The 20,845-nt window shown below is 57.2% G+C and overlaps 4 protein-coding genes across 8 annotated transcripts in view; 3 read left to right on the top strand and 1 right to left on the bottom strand.

Annotated features, from left to right (window-relative positions):
* Window positions 1-5,594, top strand: part of DOCK3 (dedicator of cytokinesis 3) — a 589,066-nt gene extending 583,472 nt beyond the window's left edge. For all 5 annotated transcript variants that reach the window (XM_078077688.1, XM_078077697.1, XM_078077693.1 and 2 more), the window contains exons 52-53: window positions 1,628-1,710; window positions 2,482-5,594. In XM_078077688.1, the coding sequence (XP_077933814.1) occupies window positions 1,628-1,710; window positions 2,482-2,991 (593 nt within the window). In that variant the 3' untranslated portion in view covers window positions 2,992-5,594. The remainder of the gene's footprint in view (window positions 1-1,627; window positions 1,711-2,481) is intronic.
* Window positions 5,595-6,631: 1,037 nt separating this feature from the next.
* MANF (mesencephalic astrocyte derived neurotrophic factor) lies at window positions 6,632-10,285 on the top strand. The gene is made up of 4 exons (XM_036074898.2): window positions 6,632-6,781; window positions 7,511-7,638; window positions 8,381-8,522; window positions 9,854-10,285. The coding sequence occupies exons 1-4, from the start codon at window positions 6,697-6,699 to the stop codon at window positions 10,036-10,038; spliced, it is 540 nt and encodes a 179-aa protein (XP_035930791.2). The 5' UTR covers window positions 6,632-6,696; the 3' UTR covers window positions 10,039-10,285.
* Window positions 10,286-12,536: 2,251 nt separating this feature from the next.
* RBM15B (RNA binding motif protein 15B) lies at window positions 12,537-15,711 on the top strand. Its single transcript, XM_036074897.2, has one exon. It carries the CDS (start codon window positions 12,665-12,667, stop codon window positions 15,353-15,355), a length of 2,691 nt encoding a protein of 896 aa, XP_035930790.2. The 5' UTR covers window positions 12,537-12,664; the 3' UTR covers window positions 15,356-15,711.
* A 3,423-nt stretch (window positions 15,712-19,134) lies between these two features.
* Window positions 19,135-20,845, bottom strand: part of DCAF1 (DDB1 and CUL4 associated factor 1) — a 73,616-nt gene continuing 71,905 nt past the window's right edge. The window contains exon 24 of the mRNA XM_036074896.2: window positions 19,135-20,103. Coding sequence (XP_035930789.1) covers window positions 20,045-20,103 — 59 coding nt within the window. The 3' untranslated portion in view covers window positions 19,135-20,044. The remainder of the gene's footprint in view (window positions 20,104-20,845) is intronic.

Below are 20,845 nucleotides of genomic sequence, written 5' to 3'. Positions count from 1 at the left end.
CTACCGCTCTGCTCCTGCAGAGTGGCACTCTCAGAGCCCAAGGTCCAGCCATTCTTCGTCTCGTCACCTTCCTGCCAAGTCACTTACCCCAGCCATGGCTGGGGCTGGGGGCCGGGGCGGGTGGGGAGCAAGTATTCTGGCACTGAACTCCTTCCTTAGCATAGGCGGACACTCTTTGTTTCCCTGTGTCCAAGGCCCACTCTACCCTGCATCCATGGCATGTGGGTGCCAGGAACAGGGCCTCTCTGCAGGCCTCAAAGCACCCATGGTTCCACAGTCCTCCCTCTTCTTGGGAAGCCACTGGTCCAGCCAGACCTGAGCCACAACTCTTGGGCTGTATATTCTTTCCTCCAGCAGGCACAGTGAACACCAGTCCTTGCCTGAAAACCCCTTGTGCTTCCCAAACCCAGTCAGTGGGCAGAGAGGCCATGGGAGGGGCTCAGCTTGCTTGCTACCACAGGCCCTTTGGGAGCCAGCCCCTGCCTGCCCCCTGGCCATTCACTAGCTCTAAGAGGAGGCAGTCTCTGCCTTCCACCCACCATGCTCCCTGCTTTTCCCACTGTGCCAGGGCAGTGGGAGAGCCCCGACTCGGTTCTGGGGAGGAGCTCTGTGGCCTGCCCTCTGTCTGCATTCTGTCTCAGCCCGTTCCGCTCTGCTCTGCTCACTTCTTCTGTTCTCTGTCCTCTTCCTGGCAAGTCCCAGAGGCAGGCGTTCGCTCCTTGCTATCCTCTCAGCCTGCCTCCCCCTAAGTACTCTTCAGACATCCGTTCCCTCTGCTGCCATCCCCTTAAGCAGCTCCCGTCCTGCCCCCGTGGGCCACAGTGTCTCACTTGGCCAGAGCTTTGGGGGCTGGCATGCCCCTCCCACACGGGCTGGGCACGAAGCACACACCTGGAGAAGCCGGAGGCGGTAGGATGGGCTTCTCCCTGAGGACGGGAGTAACCTCCCTTCGTGCCGTCTGGTCCCACCCTTCCCACAGCCCCCAGCAGCTGGAGCCTGGATAGTGGAGCCCAAGAGGCCCAGCCCTCCCCGTCTGCCCACATGGGGCGCATCCTAGCCACCCCCCCAGTGCCTCCCCGAAGCCTGCTGCACGGTAAGAAGACCTCCAGCGGGTCCCCCAGATAGTCCCTGGTTTCAGACTCGACTCCGGGGGCAAGGGCAGCAACCCTCCAAACTAAGAAGATGGGCAGTTGTCTGGGCTGACTCGGCCAAGGAAAAAACATTCCACCACAGGAAGCACCCTGCTGGGCTTTGGGGTCAGTGAGGTTTCCAAGTACAGCAGGTGCGCTCAGGCAGGCCTTCCCAGCCAGGGGGGCCGAAGACAATGGAACCGACTGTGCCAAGCCCGCGACCCACCAGCTTGCCGGAGAGTGGCCAGTTGGCGGCGGCCCGTCGTCCCGCGGGCTCTGACACACTCCATCTTCTTGACCTTTTGCGGGGCACAGGTGTCTTTTACTCCAGCAGCCTGTTTTGGAAAACTCCAGTGAAAAGAGGTTTTCCTGTGGCCTTCAATGCTGAGGGGTCCTCAGGAGACTCTTCCGCGGCTGCGCAGTTGGCCCAGCAGGATGTGCTGACACACAGCCCTGGAGGGGCCCCAACTGAGGCTCTGGTTCTGTTCCCTTTGCAGGTCATTACTCCCTACACTTCGACGCCTTCCACCACCCTCTGGGTGACACCCCCCCGGCCCTGCCTGCCCGGACTCTGCGCAAGGTAATGTACTGAAGCAACAGCCCCACCGGGGCGTGAGAGGAGGCTTCTCATCTGCTCTGGGGTCACCCTCCCTGCTCCTCTGTCCCAGAGCACCCAGCCCAGCGGAAGCTAGGGGTGGCCAGGGCCACACTCGAGATGCAGATGACTGATGCGTCCTGCAACCAATGCGATGGGGCCAGGGAGGTCAGAGGGTCCCGGGGACAGCAACACACGGTACCCAGAGTGCACGGGCAAGGGGCAGTGAGGGGCTGGGGGCTCCCTGCTGATGCCACGAGGTATCAGCATGCTACAATTCAAGAAGTAAAGAGATACTCCCATGGTAGATGGTAGAGCATTTTAAACTAGAATCCAGTCAAAAGCAAGAGGCAGGAGGCAGCAAAGCCTCGTGAAAACTCACTCATTTTCTGCACATTGGAAAAGACGAACTCAGTCACAGATTTTAGCAGCAGAGTCCATTCACCTGGCCCATGGTCCCTGGGGTTCTTTCTGCTCTCCCCACTGGCCTGCTGACCCAGCACCCCAGAGCCACGGGTACAAATGCCTAGCGGCCAGGGCAGGGCCATGTTTTTGCCCACAGAAATGCAGCTGATTCTGGGGCTTCACTGGCTTGCTAGGGGGTGGGGGGGTGCTGGGAGGCGGCCTCCGAAGAGACAGATGGGCGCCCGGCCCTGTCTTCACACGGCGAGCCCGTGTGAAGGTCACAAGGCGGCCTTCTCCTTGTTGAGCAGGTCTGCAGCGGGGGTTCTAACGTGCGCACCCTTTGCTTTGCAGTCTCCTCTCCACCCTATCCCGGCCTCCCCCACGAGCCCCCAGTCGGGTCTGGACGGCAGCAACTCCACACTGTCGGGCAGCGCGAGCAGCGGCGTGTCCTCCCTGAGCGAGAGTAACTTTGGGCACTCCTCGGAGGCCCCACCCCGAACCGACACCATGGACTCCATGCCGAGCCAGGCCTGGAACGCCGATGAAGATCTCGAGCCGCCCTACCTCCCTGTCCACTACAGCCTCTCCGAGTCCGCCGTCCTGGACTCCATCAAGGCCCAGCCATGCCGAAGCCACTCAGCCCCGGGGTGCGTCATCCCTCAGGACCCCATGGACCCGCCTGCGCTGCCGCCCAAGCCCTACCACAGCCGCCTGCCGGCCCTGGAGCACGAGGAGGGCGTGCTGCTACGTGAAGACGCCGACAGGCCTCGGGGCCTGCACCGCAAGGCCTCGCTGCCTCCTGGGAGCGCCAAGGAAGAGCAGGCCCGCCTGGCCTGGGAGCACGGCCGAGGGGAGCAGTGAGGGGCAGGGAGGCGGCCGGGACGCCGCCCGCGGTGAGCAGCTTGCCCAGCCACTCCAGGTGTGAAAAGCAAGTCTCCCCCACCCCAGGGAGCCGGAGAGGCCCGGCACTCAGGAGAGAGCCACCCCGAGTCTACGTTCTACTGCCGTGAACTCGTGTGTTGCCATGTACAGAGGCCACAGCAGCATGAAGGGTTGTGGCTTCTCTTTTTAGTTCATTTTCTACGTTTCCATTTCTATGGGTTTTCCTTTCTTTCCTTTGTGCAGTAGATGCTTTCTTCCTCCTGCAGTTCCAGACCACGTGGAGCTATACGGAGATATTGCACAGACAGAATTACTTTGCAGCTTTGCAGGGCCCAGGGGTCGGAGCCCAGGCCCTCCCTCCAGGGCAGAGAGGCACAGAAGAATGGAAATTGCACTAGGGACTTCTTCCGCTGCTGCATGGACAGAAGAGCTCATGGTTGTATTCAGGGATTGCAAGGACCACGTGGACTACACGTCACAGGTGGACAAGGGAGCTACAAGCCGTTTTGCACAAAAGCCTACCCACCCGCCCACTCTTCCGTCCAGGAGTGTGCACCTGAGGGGCTGCTTGGGCCAACCTGCCAGCTCAGGCATGTGACCTAGCCTAACGGCACGCCCAGGGCACACTGCCAGGCTTCTGTGGGTCAGCCCTGCCTCCCACTCTACCCTCCATCACTTTTATTTCTGACCATTTGCTCCCTTCCACTCTCAACACACCTCATGCCCTGCAGGAGCCCCCCTGGCGAATGGATCTGCAAAGGTTATCTCCCGCCCTCTGGGGTTTGAGTGGGGGTGTGGAGCCAGAGGCCATAGCCACCTTCCTCCCTGGGGCCCAGGAGGCCAAGTGTTGAGAGAAGAGCTGGCATAGGAGTGAGGCTGGGGTGTGGCAGGGGCCGGAAATCCTCTGAGCTTTCAGAAGTGGCCAGAATGCCTGTCATCCAGCTCCTGAATCAGGGATTTTCAGCACTACCTCTGAGCAGTGGGGCTGGCTGCCCAGCCAGGCTTCCAGCCCTGAGGACTCGTGGTCAGGTTCAGCAAGGTCCTGGGTAAAGAGGTTAGGAGGGACCTCCTCCTTTGGGAAGCAGAGAGCCATGCAGGTTGAATAATCCTCTCCCAAGTGGCCAAGTGCAGTCATCGTCGTCCCCCCTTACCCCCCAGCTCCCGCCTCCCACCCCCCACCCCCCCAATCCCCTGCTCCAGGCCCACGGGGACCACCACTCAGGGTTCGGGGCGGGCAGGAGGCCAGTTTCTCCAGCCTCCCCAGTCTGTTGGGCAGAGTGCAGTGGTGTCTTTATAGGAAACTCTTTCAGGTCAGGGCACTGATTTTCCTCTTGGTTTATTATTTGGGGAGATAGGGTGGGGTGGTAATAGTATTTTACCAGGGTGCTTCTAAGTTACTTAAAAAAAAAAATAGTCTACAGACAAAATATCTTTCTTTCATTTGCCTGAGTTCACAACTTTGATGGTCACAAGGCGGCCTTCTCCTTGTTGAGCAGGTGTGTTCTCCCGTTGTTCTCTTCTGCTGGCCAGACTCCGTGGCCAGGCCCTGGGCCCTAGACCCCCATCCCTTCCCTACAGTCCCTCTTTCCAAACAGACAACGCTGGTCAGGGTGTTCTTCTCTTGTACACAAACGCCAGCCTATTGAACAGGAATGCCAGCAACTAGCCTATTGGGAAAGATGGAGGGCCGCATTACCCTCAGGGCATCTGGGGGGTGCTTCTCACCAGTGTGGGTCCTTTCTGATACTGTAAGGATGGCTCCAGGCAGAGTGGGTCAGTCATGGCAGCCCCAACCTCAGAGGGCAGGCCAGGAACATCTGGTGTTCACAAGTGTTAGAGGGTCGGGAGCTAGCTTTGGGTGTGAGTCTTAGGTAGGAGGGCATCTTTAGATTTTAGGGCACTTCTGAATATCAATCCCTGGACAAGGCAGTCATCACATAAGAACATCGACCTTCTCCACCTGGTGACACAGGATGGTAGGGAGGGGAGTGTGGGTTGGTTTGGCCTTGCCTTTTTACGCAAGGTGAGCTAGGTTTGTTTTTTCCCTTTCCATTTTCCCTAACTGGATGAAAAGGACATAATCCAAATCCCTTTTGTTGGAGAACGCCAGTCTGAGGGGAAGTGGGAGGCCAGAAATGAGAATCCTCTGAAAAGATTGTGAAATACTGATTTTCATTCTTTCAAGCTTATTTGTAAATACTTATTTGAATGCTGTGTATTTGTACAGGAATTTGAGCAAAAAATGTATAGAGTGTGATGTCCAATTGGTATTCAGCCCTATAAATGTGTTTTTAACCTCTGGCATTCTGTGCTTATTTAAAATAAGACTTCTAATCATTTCTTTTGTGTATTTATGTTTAAAAAAGTGATTTAAAAATGATCTTACCTGTACCAGAAGGCAAAGTTAAAAGAAAAAAAATTTGTACTAGTGTCCCAAGAGGTATTTTACTGTATATATTGTGGTAGCATGTTCTAAATCCAACAAGTAATGTGAATTTTAGATGTAAATATCTGCCACTTGATTCTTCCCCCTTTCCCCACTCCCTTGACTGCTGTGATGTGAATTAAAGATGAATACCTGATACTGACCCACTGAATTCACTGAATGGGAGCAGCCCAAGTGCCCCTCTCCAGCCCTTGCCGCTGGGCTCCAAGCCCTTTAGCCCCATAGAAATCTCTCTGCCCGGAGCACAGAGCCGGCCTTTCCAACGTCCCGCCTGACACAGGTAGCACCTGAAAGGAGGGCACCCAAAGAGGAAAGCCCCTCCAGTGCCTGTCCGCTGACTGGCACGCCCCTACCTACTCAGGAGGCGCCCCCGGCAGCCAGGGGCCCCCGAAGCGTCCCCGCCGGAGGCGGCGGGCCAGCCCTTCAGCTCCCCACCGCGGCGGGCCGGCTCGGATCGCACAGCCACAGCGCCTAACCGGGCCAGGCGCTTCCCTGGGACCTAGGACGGCAGCTCGGAGGGGGGGCCCCTTCCTATGGGAAGTCCTCCAGCTCAGCGTCTGTCCACCCTGGCCGGTGTCCAGTCAGCCCGAACAAGGCGGCCTCCGGCCTAATGCGGACCTTCGGACCTGGTCATCAGGCCTCGCGGGCGGTCCCCGAAGCCGAGGTCCCCCACCCACGGGATCGTTTGAAAAAATGAAAAGGAAAGAAACTTCCCCGGAGCCTGCCCTTTGGGCCGCGGCTGACTCCAGAGCCGCTGGCCTGCGCCACGAGTCGGGGCCCCGGGAGGGGAAGTCCGCGGGGTTTTTCGGGCCGGCGTGGGACCCACAGCAAGGGGTACTCGGGATAACTCAGCACGCGCGAGGCTGCGGCCGAACCCCACTCCTATGCGAGGTTGCGGCTTCAGGCACCGCCGCTGCCCCTACTCAAGATGGCGGCCCGGGCCGCTTCCGCCACTCCCGCGGCCGCTTCCTGCCGGACGCCCTGGTTCAATCAGCGGCCGACAACTGTCTAGGGCCAAGGGCGGGCGACGCTACCAGCCAATAGGGAAGGGCAGCGTGGAGCCGCCCGTCTGGGCTCCGAGGCGCGTGGACCAGTACGAGCGCGGCGTGTGGGAGGGCGCGGGGGCAGCCCGCCAATGGGGAACTACGGCGCGCGGCCGGGACCTGGAGGAAGCGCCGCACGGCAGGCGCGGTTCAGTCGGGCGGCGGCGGCGGCGGCGGTGGCGGAGGAGGTGGAGGATGTGGGCCACGCACGGGCTGGCGGTGGCGCTGGCTCTGAGCGTGCTGCCGGGCGGCCGGACCCTGCGGCCGGGCGACTGCGAAGGTGCGGCGGGGCCGGGGTCCGCGCGCCAAGGCCGGCCTGGCGGCGGCGCTGAACACCACAGAACGGCCGAGAGGCCGGGGCTGGAACGGGAGGGGGCGGCGGCCGGTCCCAGCGGCGTCCGCCCGAGGAGGGGCAGCCGCCGGCTAGAAAACAGTTCCCGGGCCTAGGAAACTGGTCCGACAAGAAAAAGTTGGGACTAGATCGTACAGAAAACTTGTCTTGACATTGAGATAACGCCGGAGTTTTTGTCCTTCCCCACCTCTGGGCAGAGGCTCTCCCTGGCTCAGGTCGGGAGCCCCTAGGGCCGGCTGTGAGCGCCGCGCCGGGTCCAGTGGGCTTGCGAAGCCGCACCTCGGGGCTTGGTGTTGTGTTTGGAAATGAGAAGCATTTGGATCGTTTTTGTCTTCGCTCTCCGGTTTGGCCTCTTATGAGGTCACAGTGAGTCCATCTCAAGGACACGTGTTCAGTCTCGGCTTAAACTTTGTGGAAGGAGCAGGGAGGAGCCGTGTGTGGGTCATTGGGTGATGCTCGTTCCCCGCGTGCCCTGGGTGTACCAGGGGACCCCAGCAACCTGGAGCTGGGTTCGGCCTGTTAGGGTACCTGAGAAACCCCGGTGATGGAAAAACTCACCTCCGTGTCTCCTATTAAAATTGCTGACGGAGTTCCCTCCTGGTGGACTGGGGTGCAACTTGGTGATTGCTGAGCATCTCCTTTCCCTCTCTTTTCCAGTCTGTATCTCTTATCTGGGAAGATTTTATCAGGACCTCAAAGACAGAGATGTCACATTTTCACCATCCTCTATTGAAAAAGAACTTATAAAATTCTGCCAGGAAGCAAGAGGCAAAGAGAATCGGTTGGTGAGTAGCCTGTTCCCCTCCCTGGCTGGCCCTGCCCACTTGCGTTCAGGAGGTGCGCTGTTGTGTCAGTATGCTGGTGTGGGACGCGAGTGCTTTCATGCATCCTGCAGTTAGGATGTTTTTTTCTCATGTTAGTATTGATTAAGCACCTACTGTGTGCTGGGCACTGGGAGGATCAGTGGGGAGAAATAACAGGCAAATGATGCCATGGGATGAGTGTCCTGGAGAAAATGACCAGGGTGCTCTGGCAGAGAGGGTGGGCGCTGATTTAGGCAGAATAGTCAAGAATCTCTCTGAGGAAGAGTGATCATTGTTTGGGGCGGGGGTGGGGAAGAGCATCCCCCCCCAGAGGGACCAGCCATTGTGAGCGCAGAGGAGGCCATGTGCGAGGACACGAGAAGACAACAAAGTGGGCACAGGATGGGCTAGGGCCGAATTGAGGACAAGAGCCTTAATAAAACGAGGACTTTTGTAGCTTTAATTTCCCTGGCAGTCGCTGGTTTGTTTGTCTCTGTTTAAAGGTCTGAATCCGGGTAACTCGTAAACTTATTTGGAGGCTGTTAGCCCTGGGCCCGAGCATGTATTGAGAGCCCGGGGTTTACACTGACCGAATGTGACCGCCAGTACAGGAGGGCGTGGGAACAGGAGGCCCTGCCAGAGGGAGGTTTTGAGCTGCCAGTGTTGCAGAGGAGAAGGCTCTCAAGTGGAACCGCCTGAAGGCCATTGTCCTCTCTCGCTGCAGTGCTACTACATCGGGGCCACAGAGGACGCTGCCACTAAAATCATCAACGAGGTGTCCAAGCCCCTGGCCCACCACATCCCTGTGGAGAAGGTCTGTGAGAAGCTCAAGAAGAAGGACAGCCAGATCTGTGAGCTGAAGTATGGTGAGTGTGGCCAGGCCTTACGGACCCACCACGGAGCCTCGCGCTCAGGCATGCTAGCTGGGAGAGGCGGGGGAGAAACGAGAGCCACGGCGAGTGCGTGCACTAGCGGGGTCGGGGGGTACGGATCTGGCAGAATGGGCCTCACGGAGGAGGTGGCATTCAGCAGACTTTGAAGGCGGTAGAAGAGCAGCCAAGAGGAGCTAATGGAAGAGCATTGCAGGCAGAGGAGGTAGGCGGTGGATGACGGGGGGACGGGTCACAGAGGGCCTTGCAGGTTGGTGATTTGGCTTCAGGTCTTTAGTCTGAGTGAAGTTGGGAACATGGTTTTGTTGGTTTGTGGGGGGACCGCAGAGATTTTTTTTTTTTTTTTTAAGATTTATTTATTTTAGAGGAAGAGTGCGGGGAGGGGCAGAGGGAGAATCTCGAGCAGGTGCCCCACTGAGCACAGAGCCCGATGCGGGGCTCAGTCCCACGACCCTGAGATCATGACCTGAGCCAAAATCAAGAGTCGGATGCTTAACCAACTGAACCACCCAGCCCCTGGGAACATGGGTTTTTGAGCAGAGAAGGGATGTGGCCTGACTTGGTCTTAAGAGGCTCGTCCTGCTGAAGGCCCAGCGATCTTTATTATTTTGAAGGGAAATGCTGTGTGCAGACAGGCAGGCCCAAGAGTTCCGGGCGCTGCGACACCCCTTTTATCGAACAGAGGAAAAAAGCAGGCCAGGTCCTCCGAGTCAGGACCAGAAATAGTTGTCTATAAAATTTAAACAACACCAACATATTTTATTGTGACTCGAGTGTCCAAGGGCCCATGTTTGCCCACTTGTGTCCAGGATGCCTAGTCTCCTGAGAGGGACCTGGGACAGGCGGTTGGCTCCTGGTCTGTGCTCACGAGTGGCTCCTGACCAGGGTCTGTGTTGGGAAATTGGAGCTAGGAGATCTGTCTGTTCTGTCACCCTGGAGCTGTCACTCTACAGTGAGTGACTAGTTGTCAGGGCACCTGGGGGAGTGGGAACCTCATTTCTCCTGTGAGGTTTGTCCTGTAAGGACCACATGGCCTCCGTCCCGGGCCGGGCAGCACTGCACATCCGGGTGGACGCCGCCAGGGTGAGACCGGCCTTCTGGTGAAGGGGCCTCGGGCCAGTTCCTGCAGGTCGGGGCGGTGCGCACTGACACGCACCGCAGGTGTCTGGAAATGTCTGTCCCCCTCTGACCAGTAGGGCTGCTTGTTTTAAGGGTTGGGGGGCTGTGCAGGGGTGACCCATCCTGGGACTAGGGGTGGGGGGGGGTCTGTGGCCACTCCCACCAGCTCTCCCTGCTCTTCCCTCCAGACAAGCAGATCGACCTGAGCACAGTGGACCTGAAGAAGCTCCGGGTGAAAGAGCTCAAGAAGATCCTGGACGACTGGGGGGAGACGTGCAAAGGCTGTGCGGAGAAGTCTGACTACATCCGGAAGATTAATGAACTGATGCCTAAATATGCCCCCAAGGCAGCCAGTTCACGGACTGATTTGTAGTCTGCCTGATCCCTGCTGCACCTGAGGGGAAAGCAGCTCACCTGCCTCTTCCCCACAGCCTTTTTGTAATTTATTTTTTAGGCGGGCTCCTGACAATGTCAGGTGTGAAGCCTGGAGCTTTCCTGATGATGCTGGCTCTCCAGCGCCCCCCTTGGGGGGATTCACTTTGTTCTGTTGCTGGTTTACTCTAGGACTTTAAAGTGTGTCTGGGAATTTTTTTATTAAAGGAAGAAAATTTCTAGCTGTCCTTGGAGAATTAAAGTGAATCTGAAATAGGATTTCAACCCTAATGAAGATCCCACCAGTTTATGCTTTCCAGTTAACAAAGAATTGTCTGATATCTTCATATTTGTCCCTCGGCGACCAGGGCTGGAGATGCCAGGGCAGGACACGGGCTGAGGCGTGGGGGGAAGGGGGGCTGGTGCAGGAGTGGAGGCGAGCCCAGGAGGTGGCTGCGCCTGATGCGCCACCCTGAGGTGACTTCGAGTGGAAGTCACAGGAGAGGAGCCAGAGGCCGTGCGGCTTCTTGCAGGGCACGAGCGGTTGAATCTGGTGTACGAGGGAGGGGCTTTATCGGGGCTGTGCCCGAGCAGGACAGAGGGTCGATTTAGTGTGGCCTTCTGGGAGGATGACCTCAGTAACTGCCGGTGTTTAGTACCATCACATTTCTAAACATGCTCTTGGCCTGGCTACCTCCACCAACCACTGTCCAGATCTGGCCATCTACTTGGTCATCCGAGTTTGTGGCCTCGTGTCAGTCCCAAGCTTCTGATGCCTAACTGGGGTTTTGTAAGATTTGCAGGGGTTGGTTTATACAAAGTCAGTGAGAGGCTGCCTTTTGCCTTGTTTACCCAAGATAAGTCCAGCAGTGAAGTCTCTCATCCCCAGAGTCTGGTTTTTCAGTTCCTCTCCGGGGTTGGCTTTGGGAAACCCAATTGTCAGCATGAGCTGTGACTTGGTGGAGACCCCTCTGCTTCTCGGGCCTGCCGAGACCACCTGAAGGGAAGGACTAAGGCAGTGCTTTCCAAGGAAGACTTCAGATCACATCGTTTATGCTGCTAAATTCAGTTCACCTCCATAGGCCTTGTTCCCACCTGCTGTGGCATCCACTGACAACAGCCAGCACATCTTCAATACCTTGTTTCTAGGAGGGAAGCAAGAAGGTTGAGCTACTTCTCAAGCCAAGACTTCCTTTTTTGGAGGAATTAGGTGGGCTATTAAGATCTGACAAAGTGCAGTGTCCTGAACCCCGAACAAGTGCTAGGAAAATCCACAGCTGAAGACAGAAGTCTTAGGAGGTGAATGGCCGTGGCCTACAGGCCACACTGAACACAGGCGCACGGAAAACCAACCACTACCGCTGTAGGGCTGACCCCCAAGGTGATCTACAAAGGGTTAACTCATTCTGGAAGTGGAGTTCCGATCAGGCAACGTTACAGGTGTTTCTTTGTTACAGGTGTTTCTTGTAAGAGCTTTCCCCTTGCACCTGCCTCAGCTGCTCCAGGAGGTGCTTTATTTATGATTGTGGGAGAAGGAACCGGTAGGCTCTTCCCCACCCCCACGGTTTCCTTGCAGAAGTTGGGTCGGTTTTTGCGATGCGTCCAGCAGCTCTCTGGAGAATGAAAGCTTCCCAAGGGGGCTTGGGCACCTGGGCAGGATTCTCCCTGCACCTCACCTCTGGAGAAGAGGTCCTGGCCCTGGAGGTGGATGGAAGGGCACTGGTCAGCGAGAGGTAAGCGTGGCAAGCTGTGGTAACTACTGGGTTTGGCCTTCTCTTCGCCCTTGGCTCCGTGGCCCTGCCCTTACAGCCCACCATCTGCTCGGGAGGCCGCAGCAGAGGGTGGACCCCGTGGCGCCAAGGAGCCTATTCCCCCTCGGTAAACAGCAGGTAGGTTGTTGGCTCGGGTATCTCTCTGCCTGAACCCAAAAGGGCCTCGCCTTTTGCATTCATAGCCCATGGTCGTCGCGGCCTTTCCGGGGACCGCTGCAGGTGATACCTGAACGCGGAGAATGTCTGCTTTGTGGGGCGTGGGTCCTAGACGGGGCCTAGGGAGCGGCGTGCTTAGGTTCTCGCGCCTGTCGATCCCGGACCACAGTCGGGAGATGCTGTGGTGGGGATTGGGGGGATGCCACGTAAAGAGGCCGCGCTGGGTCGAGACCAGACCAGGGAGCCCGGCGCCCACAGACGCTGCCACTCCCATTCCACGCAACGCGGACCCCCGAGCCGGAAGCCGGAGGCCTAGGGCCTGCAGCCCGCTGGGGTCGGGGCCAGTGCTCTCGCGAGGTCCCCGATCTCCGCGTAGCCCGGCCCCTTGGCCGCGCGGTGGCGTCAGAGCTCACGCCCGCCCGCCCCGGGATCACGTGACACGGGCGGCGCATTCCGATGACGTACGCCCGGCGCAGCTCTCGCCCCGCCCGCCGCAGAGTCACGTGACAGTCCGGCGCAGCCTGAAAACGCGACGCCCAGCCCCTGGGCGCCGCTCCCGCCCCGCCCCGCTGCCACCGCCGCGCCGAGTCCTTTTGTCCAAGATGGCGGCGCCGGGGGCGCTGCCTCCTCGGCCGCCGCCGCCGCCGCCGCCGCTGTGAGGGGCCTGCGGGCCGCCCGCCCGCCCGCCGCGCCGGCGCCATGAAGAGGCAGAGCGAGCGAGACTCGAGCCCGAGCGGGCGCGGCTCGTCATCGTCGGCCAAGCGGCCGCGGGAGCGCGAACGGGAGGCGGAGGCGGGCGGGCGGCGGGCGGCGCACAAGGCCTCGGGCGGCGCCAAGCATCCCGTTCCAGCGCGGGCCCGCGACAAACCCCGCGGTAGCGGGGGCGGCGGGGGTGGGCATCGCGACGGCCGCGGCGCGGGGGACGCAAATCACCGTGCGAGCAGCGGCCGCTCTTCGGGCTCGGGCGCCGGCGGCGGGGGACGCGGCGGCAAGGCCTCCGGGGACCCAGGCGCTTCAGGTGCTTCACCCCGCGCGTCTCCGCTGCCACCACCTCCGCCGCCGCCCGGGGCCGAGCCCGCGGGTCCCGGCTCGTCGGCGGCCGCGCCCGAGTACAAGACGTTGCTCATCAGCAGCCTGAGCCCCGCGCTGCCCGCCGAGCACCTCGAGGACCGGCTCTTCCACCAGTTCAAGCGCTTCGGCGAGATCAGCCTGCGCCTGTCGCACACGCCAGAGCTGGGCCGCGTGGCCTACGTGAACTTCCGGCACCCGCAGGACGCACGCGAGGCCCGCCAGCACGCCCTGGCCCGCCAGCTGCTGCTCTACGACCGGCCGCTCAAGGTGGAGCCCGTGTACCTGCGCGGTGGCGGCGGCGGCGGCGGCGGCGGCGGCGGGAGCAGCCGGCGAAGCAGCAGCAGCAGCGCTGCCGCCTCCACGCCGCCCCCGGGGCCGCCCGCGCCCGCCGACCCGCTCGGCTACCTGCCCCTGCACGGCGGCTACCAGTACAAGCAGCGCTCGCTGTCCCCAGTAGCCGCCCCGCCGCTGCGGGAGCCCCGCGCCCGCCACGCCGCGGCGGCCTTTGCCCTGGATGCTGCCGCGGCCGCCGCGGTGGGGCTATCCCGGGAGCGGGCCCTGGACTACTACGGGCTGTACGACGACCGCGGGCGCCCCTACGGCTACCCCGCCGTGTGCGAGGAGGACCTGATGCCTGAGGACGACCAGCGGGCCACGCGCAACCTGTTCATCGGGAACCTGGACCACAGCGTATCTGAGGTGGAGTTGCGGCGGGCCTTTGAGAAGTACGGCATCATTGAGGAGGTGGTCATCAAGAGGCCTGCCCGTGGCCAGGGTGGTGCGTATGCCTTCCTCAAGTTCCAGAACCTAGACATGGCCCACAGGGCTAAGGTGGCTATGTCGGGCCGGGTGATTGGCCGAAACCCCATTAAGATAGGCTACGGCAAGGCCAACCCCACCACTCGCCTCTGGGTGGGCGGCCTGGGCCCTAACACCTCACTGGCCGCTCTGGCCCGGGAGTTTGACCGCTTTGGGAGCATTCGGACCATTGATCACGTCAAGGGAGATAGCTTTGCCTACATCCAGTACGAGAGCTTGGATGCAGCTCAGGCCGCCTGTGCAAAAATGAGGGGCTTTCCCTTGGGTGGTCCAGACCGGAGGCTGCGCGTGGATTTTGCCAAAGCAGAGGAGACTCGGTATCCCCAGCAGTACCAGCCCTCACCCCTCCCTGTGCATTACGAGCTGCTCCCCGACGGCTATACCCGGCACCGAAACCTGGATGCAGACCTACGGGTGCGGGATAGGACCCCCCCACACCTCCTGTACTCGGACCGAGACCGGACCTTTTTGGAAGGGGACTGGACCAGCCCTAGTAAAAGCTCCGACCGCCGAAACAGCCTGGAGGGCTACAGCCGGTCGGTGCGCAGCCGGAGTGGGGAGCGCTGGGGAGATGGGGACCGGGGCCTGCCCAAGCCCTGGGAGGAGAGGCGGAAGCGGAGGAGCCTTTCCAGTGAGCGCGGGAGGACAACCCACTCCCCTTACGAGGAACGGAGCAGGACCAAGGGTGGTGGGCAGCAGGTGGACCGGGGCTCTGACCGCACCCCTGAGCGCAGCCGTAAGGAGAACCACTCCAGTGACGGGCCCAAGGAGTCCAGCAGCAACTCCCTCAGCAACAGCAGACATGGGGCTGAGGAGCGGAGCCACCACCACCACCACGAGGCTCCAGACTCTTCCCACGGGAAGAAGACACGAGAGAGCGAGCGCAATCATCGGACCGCTGAGGCTGAGCCCAAGCCTCTGGAAGAGCCAAAACACGAGACCAAAAAGCTCAAGAATCTTTCCGAGTATGCCCAGACTCTGCAGCTGGGTTGGAATGGGCTCCTAGTGTTGAAAAACAGCTGCTTCCCAACATCTATGCACATCCTAGAGGGGGACCAGGGGGTTATCACGGGCCTCCTCAAAGACCACACTTCCGGGAGCAAGCTGACCCAGCTGAAGATCGCCCAGCGTCTGCGACTGGACCAGCCCAAGCTCGACGAGGTCACGCGGCGGATCAAGCAGGGGAGCCCCAATGGCTATGCGGTGCTCCTAGCCACCCAGGCGACCCCCAGCGGGCCTGGCACTGAGGGGATGCCCGCGGTGGAGCCAGGCCTACAGAGGCGGCTTCTCAGGAACCTGGTCTCCTACTTGAAACAGAAGCAGGCGGCGGGGGTGATCAGCCTGCCGGTGGGTGGGTCCAAGGGCAGAGACAGCACGGGCATGCTCTACGCCTTCCCGCCCTGCGACTTCTCACAGCAGTACCTCCAGTCCGCCCTGAGGACATTGGGCAAGCTAGAAGAAGAACACATGGTGATAGTTATAGTGAGAGACACTGCCTAGCCCAAACCTGTTTCCAGCTCCGCATTTGTGTCACAAAAGCAGTTATTTTAAGATCTGACCACCACCCCCTCCCCACATCCTACCCCCTTGGTTTGAATTCTCTGCTGGGTTATTTTGGTTCATTTAATGGGGGACCAGAGTCCCGACCCCCCACCAAAACTAAGTTCTTAGATTTTAGGGTTGTGTTTTGTTTTTGTTTTTTGTCTTTTGTTTTAACAGCAATGAGAAAAGGGACTCCCGTCACATTGATTTCTAGTGTACGAGACACTGTCTGCTGTGTTCTGTATTTTTTTATTTTTTTGACTAACTGTATGGAAAGTTGTCAGTAAAGCCTTTGTCAGAGGATGGATTTTTAATCCTGTTCTCCTGGTTTAATCAAGTTTTTCCTCAGTAAATGGAAGCCTTTTCCCCACTGCACGCACGCAAATGCTCTATGTCAGCTTCCCAGCCCAGGTATAGTTCAGAATCCTGCCGTGTTGGTGGCTCTCAGTCCCTCAGCTCTTTGGGCCCAGTCAGGACTACCTTCACATTTGTTTTTAGCCTTGGCTCACAGCAAGTTGTTTGCCTCTGGACCCTCCCCTGCCTGCCTGAGCTCCGTAGCCGGCAGCTTTGGTGGTTTTGGAGTTTTCGTTTTCCTGCCCTGAATGTGTGTGCGCATCTGCTTGAGCTGTAACGGTTGGACAACACGCCTCATCTTGAGGCCTTTTGCAGGCAGGTAGTCTTCAGCAGTTGTGTGGTCTTGTCACGGGGAAGACAGGTACAGTATGGATGCCACAGGGTCTCGGGGTCCCAGATCGACGCAGGCTCCCGCTCTTATTCAGCCTTAATGTGGCTGTTGTGGCAGCCCGGGAGCACCCGGCTGGAGGCAGAGCTGCCTCAGACTCCCAGGGACACCGGAGGCCAAATGCCGGAATGGAGGGCAGGAAGGAGCTTCTTTTGGTTCATTCTTGAAATGTACCCAGTGTTTGTAAATTCTGGTTCTTCCTTGTTTGGGGGCTAATGTATCAGTGCGGAGGGGGGGGGGGGGAGGCTCTGCCCAGTCACTAGTTTTTTAGGGGAGGGACACTGAACTCCTGGACTGAAGAATTTTTGCAATGCTGCAAGGGAGCACGGTAGATCAGGAAGATGCTCTTAACTGACGTACCTGTTTCGCAGGTGTGAGGTGAGAGCGTGTGCTGTGGCCTCCTGCCCTGCTGCTGAGGTGGGGCCACTGGGAGAAAGGTGCCTCTGTGGGGAAATGAAGTCCCAGGTGCCAAGGCGCTGGGGCAGGGCTAGTCAGAGCCATTCAAGCCCCGCTGGGGAGGGATGCGGAGGCATCCTCCAGCTGGGAGGGAACGATGGCTTGAAAGAGTAAAATGCTGTCCTCCCTGGTCTCTAATGAGGTCAGAGGGCAAATGAAGCCAGCGCCGTCGGGGACCAGGGAGGGAACCCAGTCACACAGCAGTTGTCACCAGAGAACACAGGCCAGATACACTCTTCAGAGTGTTTGCGTGGCAGTCTGGATGTCCCAAAAGAGCTGAGGTACAACAGCAGCCTCAGTAAGAGAAATGAGCCAACTGGCCAGAACTCCAGGTTCTGGTGGCCACACCACCCTCCCGGCCACAAGCCCAGCCCATGCAAGGGAACACAGGTGACAGCTGGGATGCTTTGAGGTAGAGGATGAGGCTCAGTGTGGACTGCCTGGAGGATACTTGCCTCCACAGGGAAAGAGGTGGCTTTTTGAGACCTCGGAGATTTAAAATGAACAGGGGAAGGTGCCGGGGGAGATACTGCTCACCGGGCCACAGCGGGTGCTCATGAGAGAACAAGCACGTTCACAACAGAAAACATGAACAAAGGAAGTGTTAAGTGCGTTTATTTGCCTGTTTGTACTTGAACTGTGGCCACAACTGCCAGGTGTCTGAGTAAGTCCGTGGGGGACTCAGCTGACCACAGCTCCACCATTCCAGGGTAGCTCGTACTGCCGGAAGCAGGAGTGGGCCCTCCCTGTTCAGATCAAATGAGGTAGGGGTGTCTTGAAGGCACAATGCAGGGCTCCCTGCAGTTCTTTGAGAAATGCCTGGGTCATACACAGGCCAGAGTTGCCTTGCCCCATGAAGTTCAAAACTTCTCGGGGCTGTTCTTCACAGAGTGGGTGCTCAGAACCCAGAATCCTACACCACCCAGCAGCATTCCCAGATGTAAACCTGCTAGGAAATCTGGTTAGAGAAGACCCTTCAACCCTTGCTTTGTCTACTCTTCAGGGATAGCCCCAAAAAGAACTACAGAGTTTTGGTAAAGAACCACAGCCCACCCACTGTGTGACCTTCCTCCCGCTCCTCTTCTTTGGACCCTCTTAACCACTTCCTTCCTTTGGCTCTTAAGACAAAGCAGGTTCTGTGAACTCTCAGACCTAGCAGGTAAGGTGGGCAAGGCGCTGATTTTAGACTGTCCCAGAGAGAGAACAACTTAACTGCAGGTGTCCAGAGCCTCCACCTGGGGGTTCGGGTCCTGTCTGAGGTGTCGCTTAAAGGCAAAACAAAAAAAACAATCCGAGGCAAATTTTGCCTCACTGTTGGTTTGCTAGTATTGTACGTGTTTCTTCTAAGTGACTCAGATCTTAAGCCCTGGTATAGTAAGAAAGAGGGCAGATGTCTCCTTAGCCTCTCAGGGCATGTTGTCAAGTCAACCACAACTCCGCTTCCCTGTCGGAGGTCCCCATCTCCACCCCAGAGACCTGCAGGCCCTCCCGAGAGCTGCCGGCAGAGTTGAGGGAGACGGCCAGCGGCTCAGCGAAGTTCATGGCTAGAACAGTGTTTTTACTTGTTGACTTTTAACCTGTTTCCTCTTGAAGCATCCAGCACCAGCAGTCAAGGCTGCTCCACTGGTTAGGTGGGAGGCATGAAGCCACGTAAGGGCTGAGAGCTCTGCTCTCTAAAGGACCAAGAGGTACGTGTGACACAGGCCCGCCTCAGTGTGTGTCATCAACTGGATGGTGCTCCAAAGCCCAGGAGGGCTTTGCCAGCCCCTGGTGAGTTTTAGCTGTCTTGTCTTGTTTACTGCACAACCACATCTGTCCCCTCTTCTCTCAGCAAAGGGAGAAAAGTCTCTAGCTATTTGATACCTACATAATAGAAACCAAGCAGCTGTTATTGGGGCAACTCAAAGGAAGAGACTGTGGTTTCCTATTTATTGTGGGAGGAAAGCAGGGTGAGGTGGGTTAAGTGAAAAGGTCAGAGCATGTGGCACTTTCCCTGGCAGTACCCCAGTTCCACAACCACAGGCTGATTTTGAAGGCCTGAGCCTGCCCAAGCCCCTGCTGCCCCAAACTGCCAAAAGTGAAGAACAGCTCTGGCCCGCTGTTATCTCCCTTGAGGAAACAGTAATGACGGTCACCCAACTAACTATAGAGGTGGCCGCTCCTTAACTCTGCCAGCATGTTCCTCCAAAACTTCCCAGCTCCACCAAATCTGTACTGCAGAGCTGCCTCCTTAAGTCAGAACCCGGGACAGAGAGATGTGTCCACGGCACACAATGCCCAAACACCTCCTCCACCACCCCAGCGTGGTTCTCGGGCACAGACCAATACTCCCTCGGGGGGATGGCCGCAGACCAGGGTCAGACACTGTGACTAAGCTACTTTTCTCCCCAGAGTGCTTTATTTGGGCAGAATGAGTCTCACCACCATCCTGGGCTGCCTCTCTCAGAAGGCATCTTCTCTACTGGCTGGCTAGAGCTGCAGGGCAAGGGACCACCGCACTTTGGTAAAAGAGAACAGGGAAAGGCCATAAACAAACAAAGACAGACTTGTAGTTTATTTTGTATTTTTTTTAAATAAATACACTTTACATTAAAGAAAAAGGCCTTTGATTTGTAATTTCCACATTGGGGAGAAGGAAGAAAAAAAATTTTTTGAAAAACTGAATCACAAAGAAAAATAGAGGGAGTGAACTTATATCCTAAGTTCCCTCAACTCCACAAAACCAATATCCACAATGACCTTGCTGCCCCCAAACCATGAAGGTGGGTGAATCTAGGCATTTACTCACCAAATAAGCACTGCCTTCCTCCCCACCTCTGGCAAGAAGGAAAACAACTTAACCTGACAGCATATGAGGCAACAGAACAGGTTAAAAAATCATATATTATATTTATAATAAAATATTCTTAATCCTTATCAATTTAAGAAACCACGATTTTCCTTTTCATTTAAATACGTATGTAAAAATGCCTCTATATTGTTCTTTAGACATCATTTTCTTCCATAGAAAATGAAGTGCTGGGACAAGAGACCTGGTGGATATAAGTTCATACCCTCAGTTATAAATGCCTGGTTTTGTTTTTTTTTTTTCTTTTTAAATTTTATAAAAAACTATTTCTTGTTCTTTAAGTAAAGAACGTTATACAAAGAAAATATATTGTGAAATAACCCCAGAGACATGTTTTTTTTTCCTCTTGAGGAAAGAGCTGTCCGTCCTAGGAGAAGGGGAAAGCAGAATAGGGCCTAACCCCTGTTGTCTTTTTTGTGGTTGTTATTGTTTTAGAAGGACCCTCAGATTCCAGTGAGGCTCTCTAAGCCATAATCCTCTGAATGCAGGGCATGCAGTTCCTTAAAAGACAGCCCTGGGAGAAAGGGAAAGGAAGGTGTTCTCAATTCATCTGACTCAGTTTCTCGCCTGTCAGGAATGTCTTGCACACGGTGATGGCTCCTCACTCATTCAGAGATAAGATGATGTCATCTTCCAAATCAGAGTTGTCAGAGCTATCCGCTGAAAGGGAAGAGGGAGAGACTAGATTACTCACCAGACTTAGAGGAAGCTTTCAGGAAGGAAGCACCTTTATACACATACATTTATACCTGAACAAAGTTAATCACCAGTTTCCAGAAAGAAGAAAACACATCAATTAACTCCTTGGAGCTGGCTCTGGAGAATATACTTGTTGGCAACAGTGACCACCCCTGGGACCTGTTGTTCCTGCACCTTTCACAGGGTCTGGATGCAATGCTCTCTGCCTTCTAGAGGTTCTTCCTGACTGGGGGGCCCTGAAAGGACAGGGCAAACCCCTCTGAAACTTCTGAATGGCTGCAAAAGGGGCAGGGCTGAGGGAGAAATGAGTGAGCCTCCGCAGTCCTATGGCCTCACGTCCTTCCAGGACAGGCGCACAGGCCTGCCTGACCCACCCCCCTACACCCACTAAAAAGGCAGGCTGAGCGCAAGCAAGAATGAGATTTCTTTTAAACTCAACAACTCTCTTATCAGAAGACCCCATAAAGGTGGAGACTGTCAACCAAGGATTCTTTCCTCTGAATATAATCAGCAGGAACAAGTTCCCAAAAAGGTACAGGCCAGCATATGGTAATACCAGAGAACGAGTACCTAGAAACTCAAGGCCGTAGGCCAGCAGGGAGCAGCTAGAACATCCTGGAAGGGTAGCACCATGTCTCTGGCACAGGAGCCCTCCACTGGACCATTTGCCTTCTCAGGCAGTGAACAGACCACATTAACTAAC

The sequence above is a fragment of the Halichoerus grypus genome, chromosome 1 (assembly GCF_964656455.1).
Source record: "Halichoerus grypus chromosome 1, mHalGry1.hap1.1, whole genome shotgun sequence".
NCBI lineage: Eukaryota > Metazoa > Chordata > Mammalia > Carnivora > Phocidae > Halichoerus > Halichoerus grypus.
Note: the sequence above shows the minus strand (reverse complement) of the source record. Positions and strands in the feature narration are given on the sequence as shown.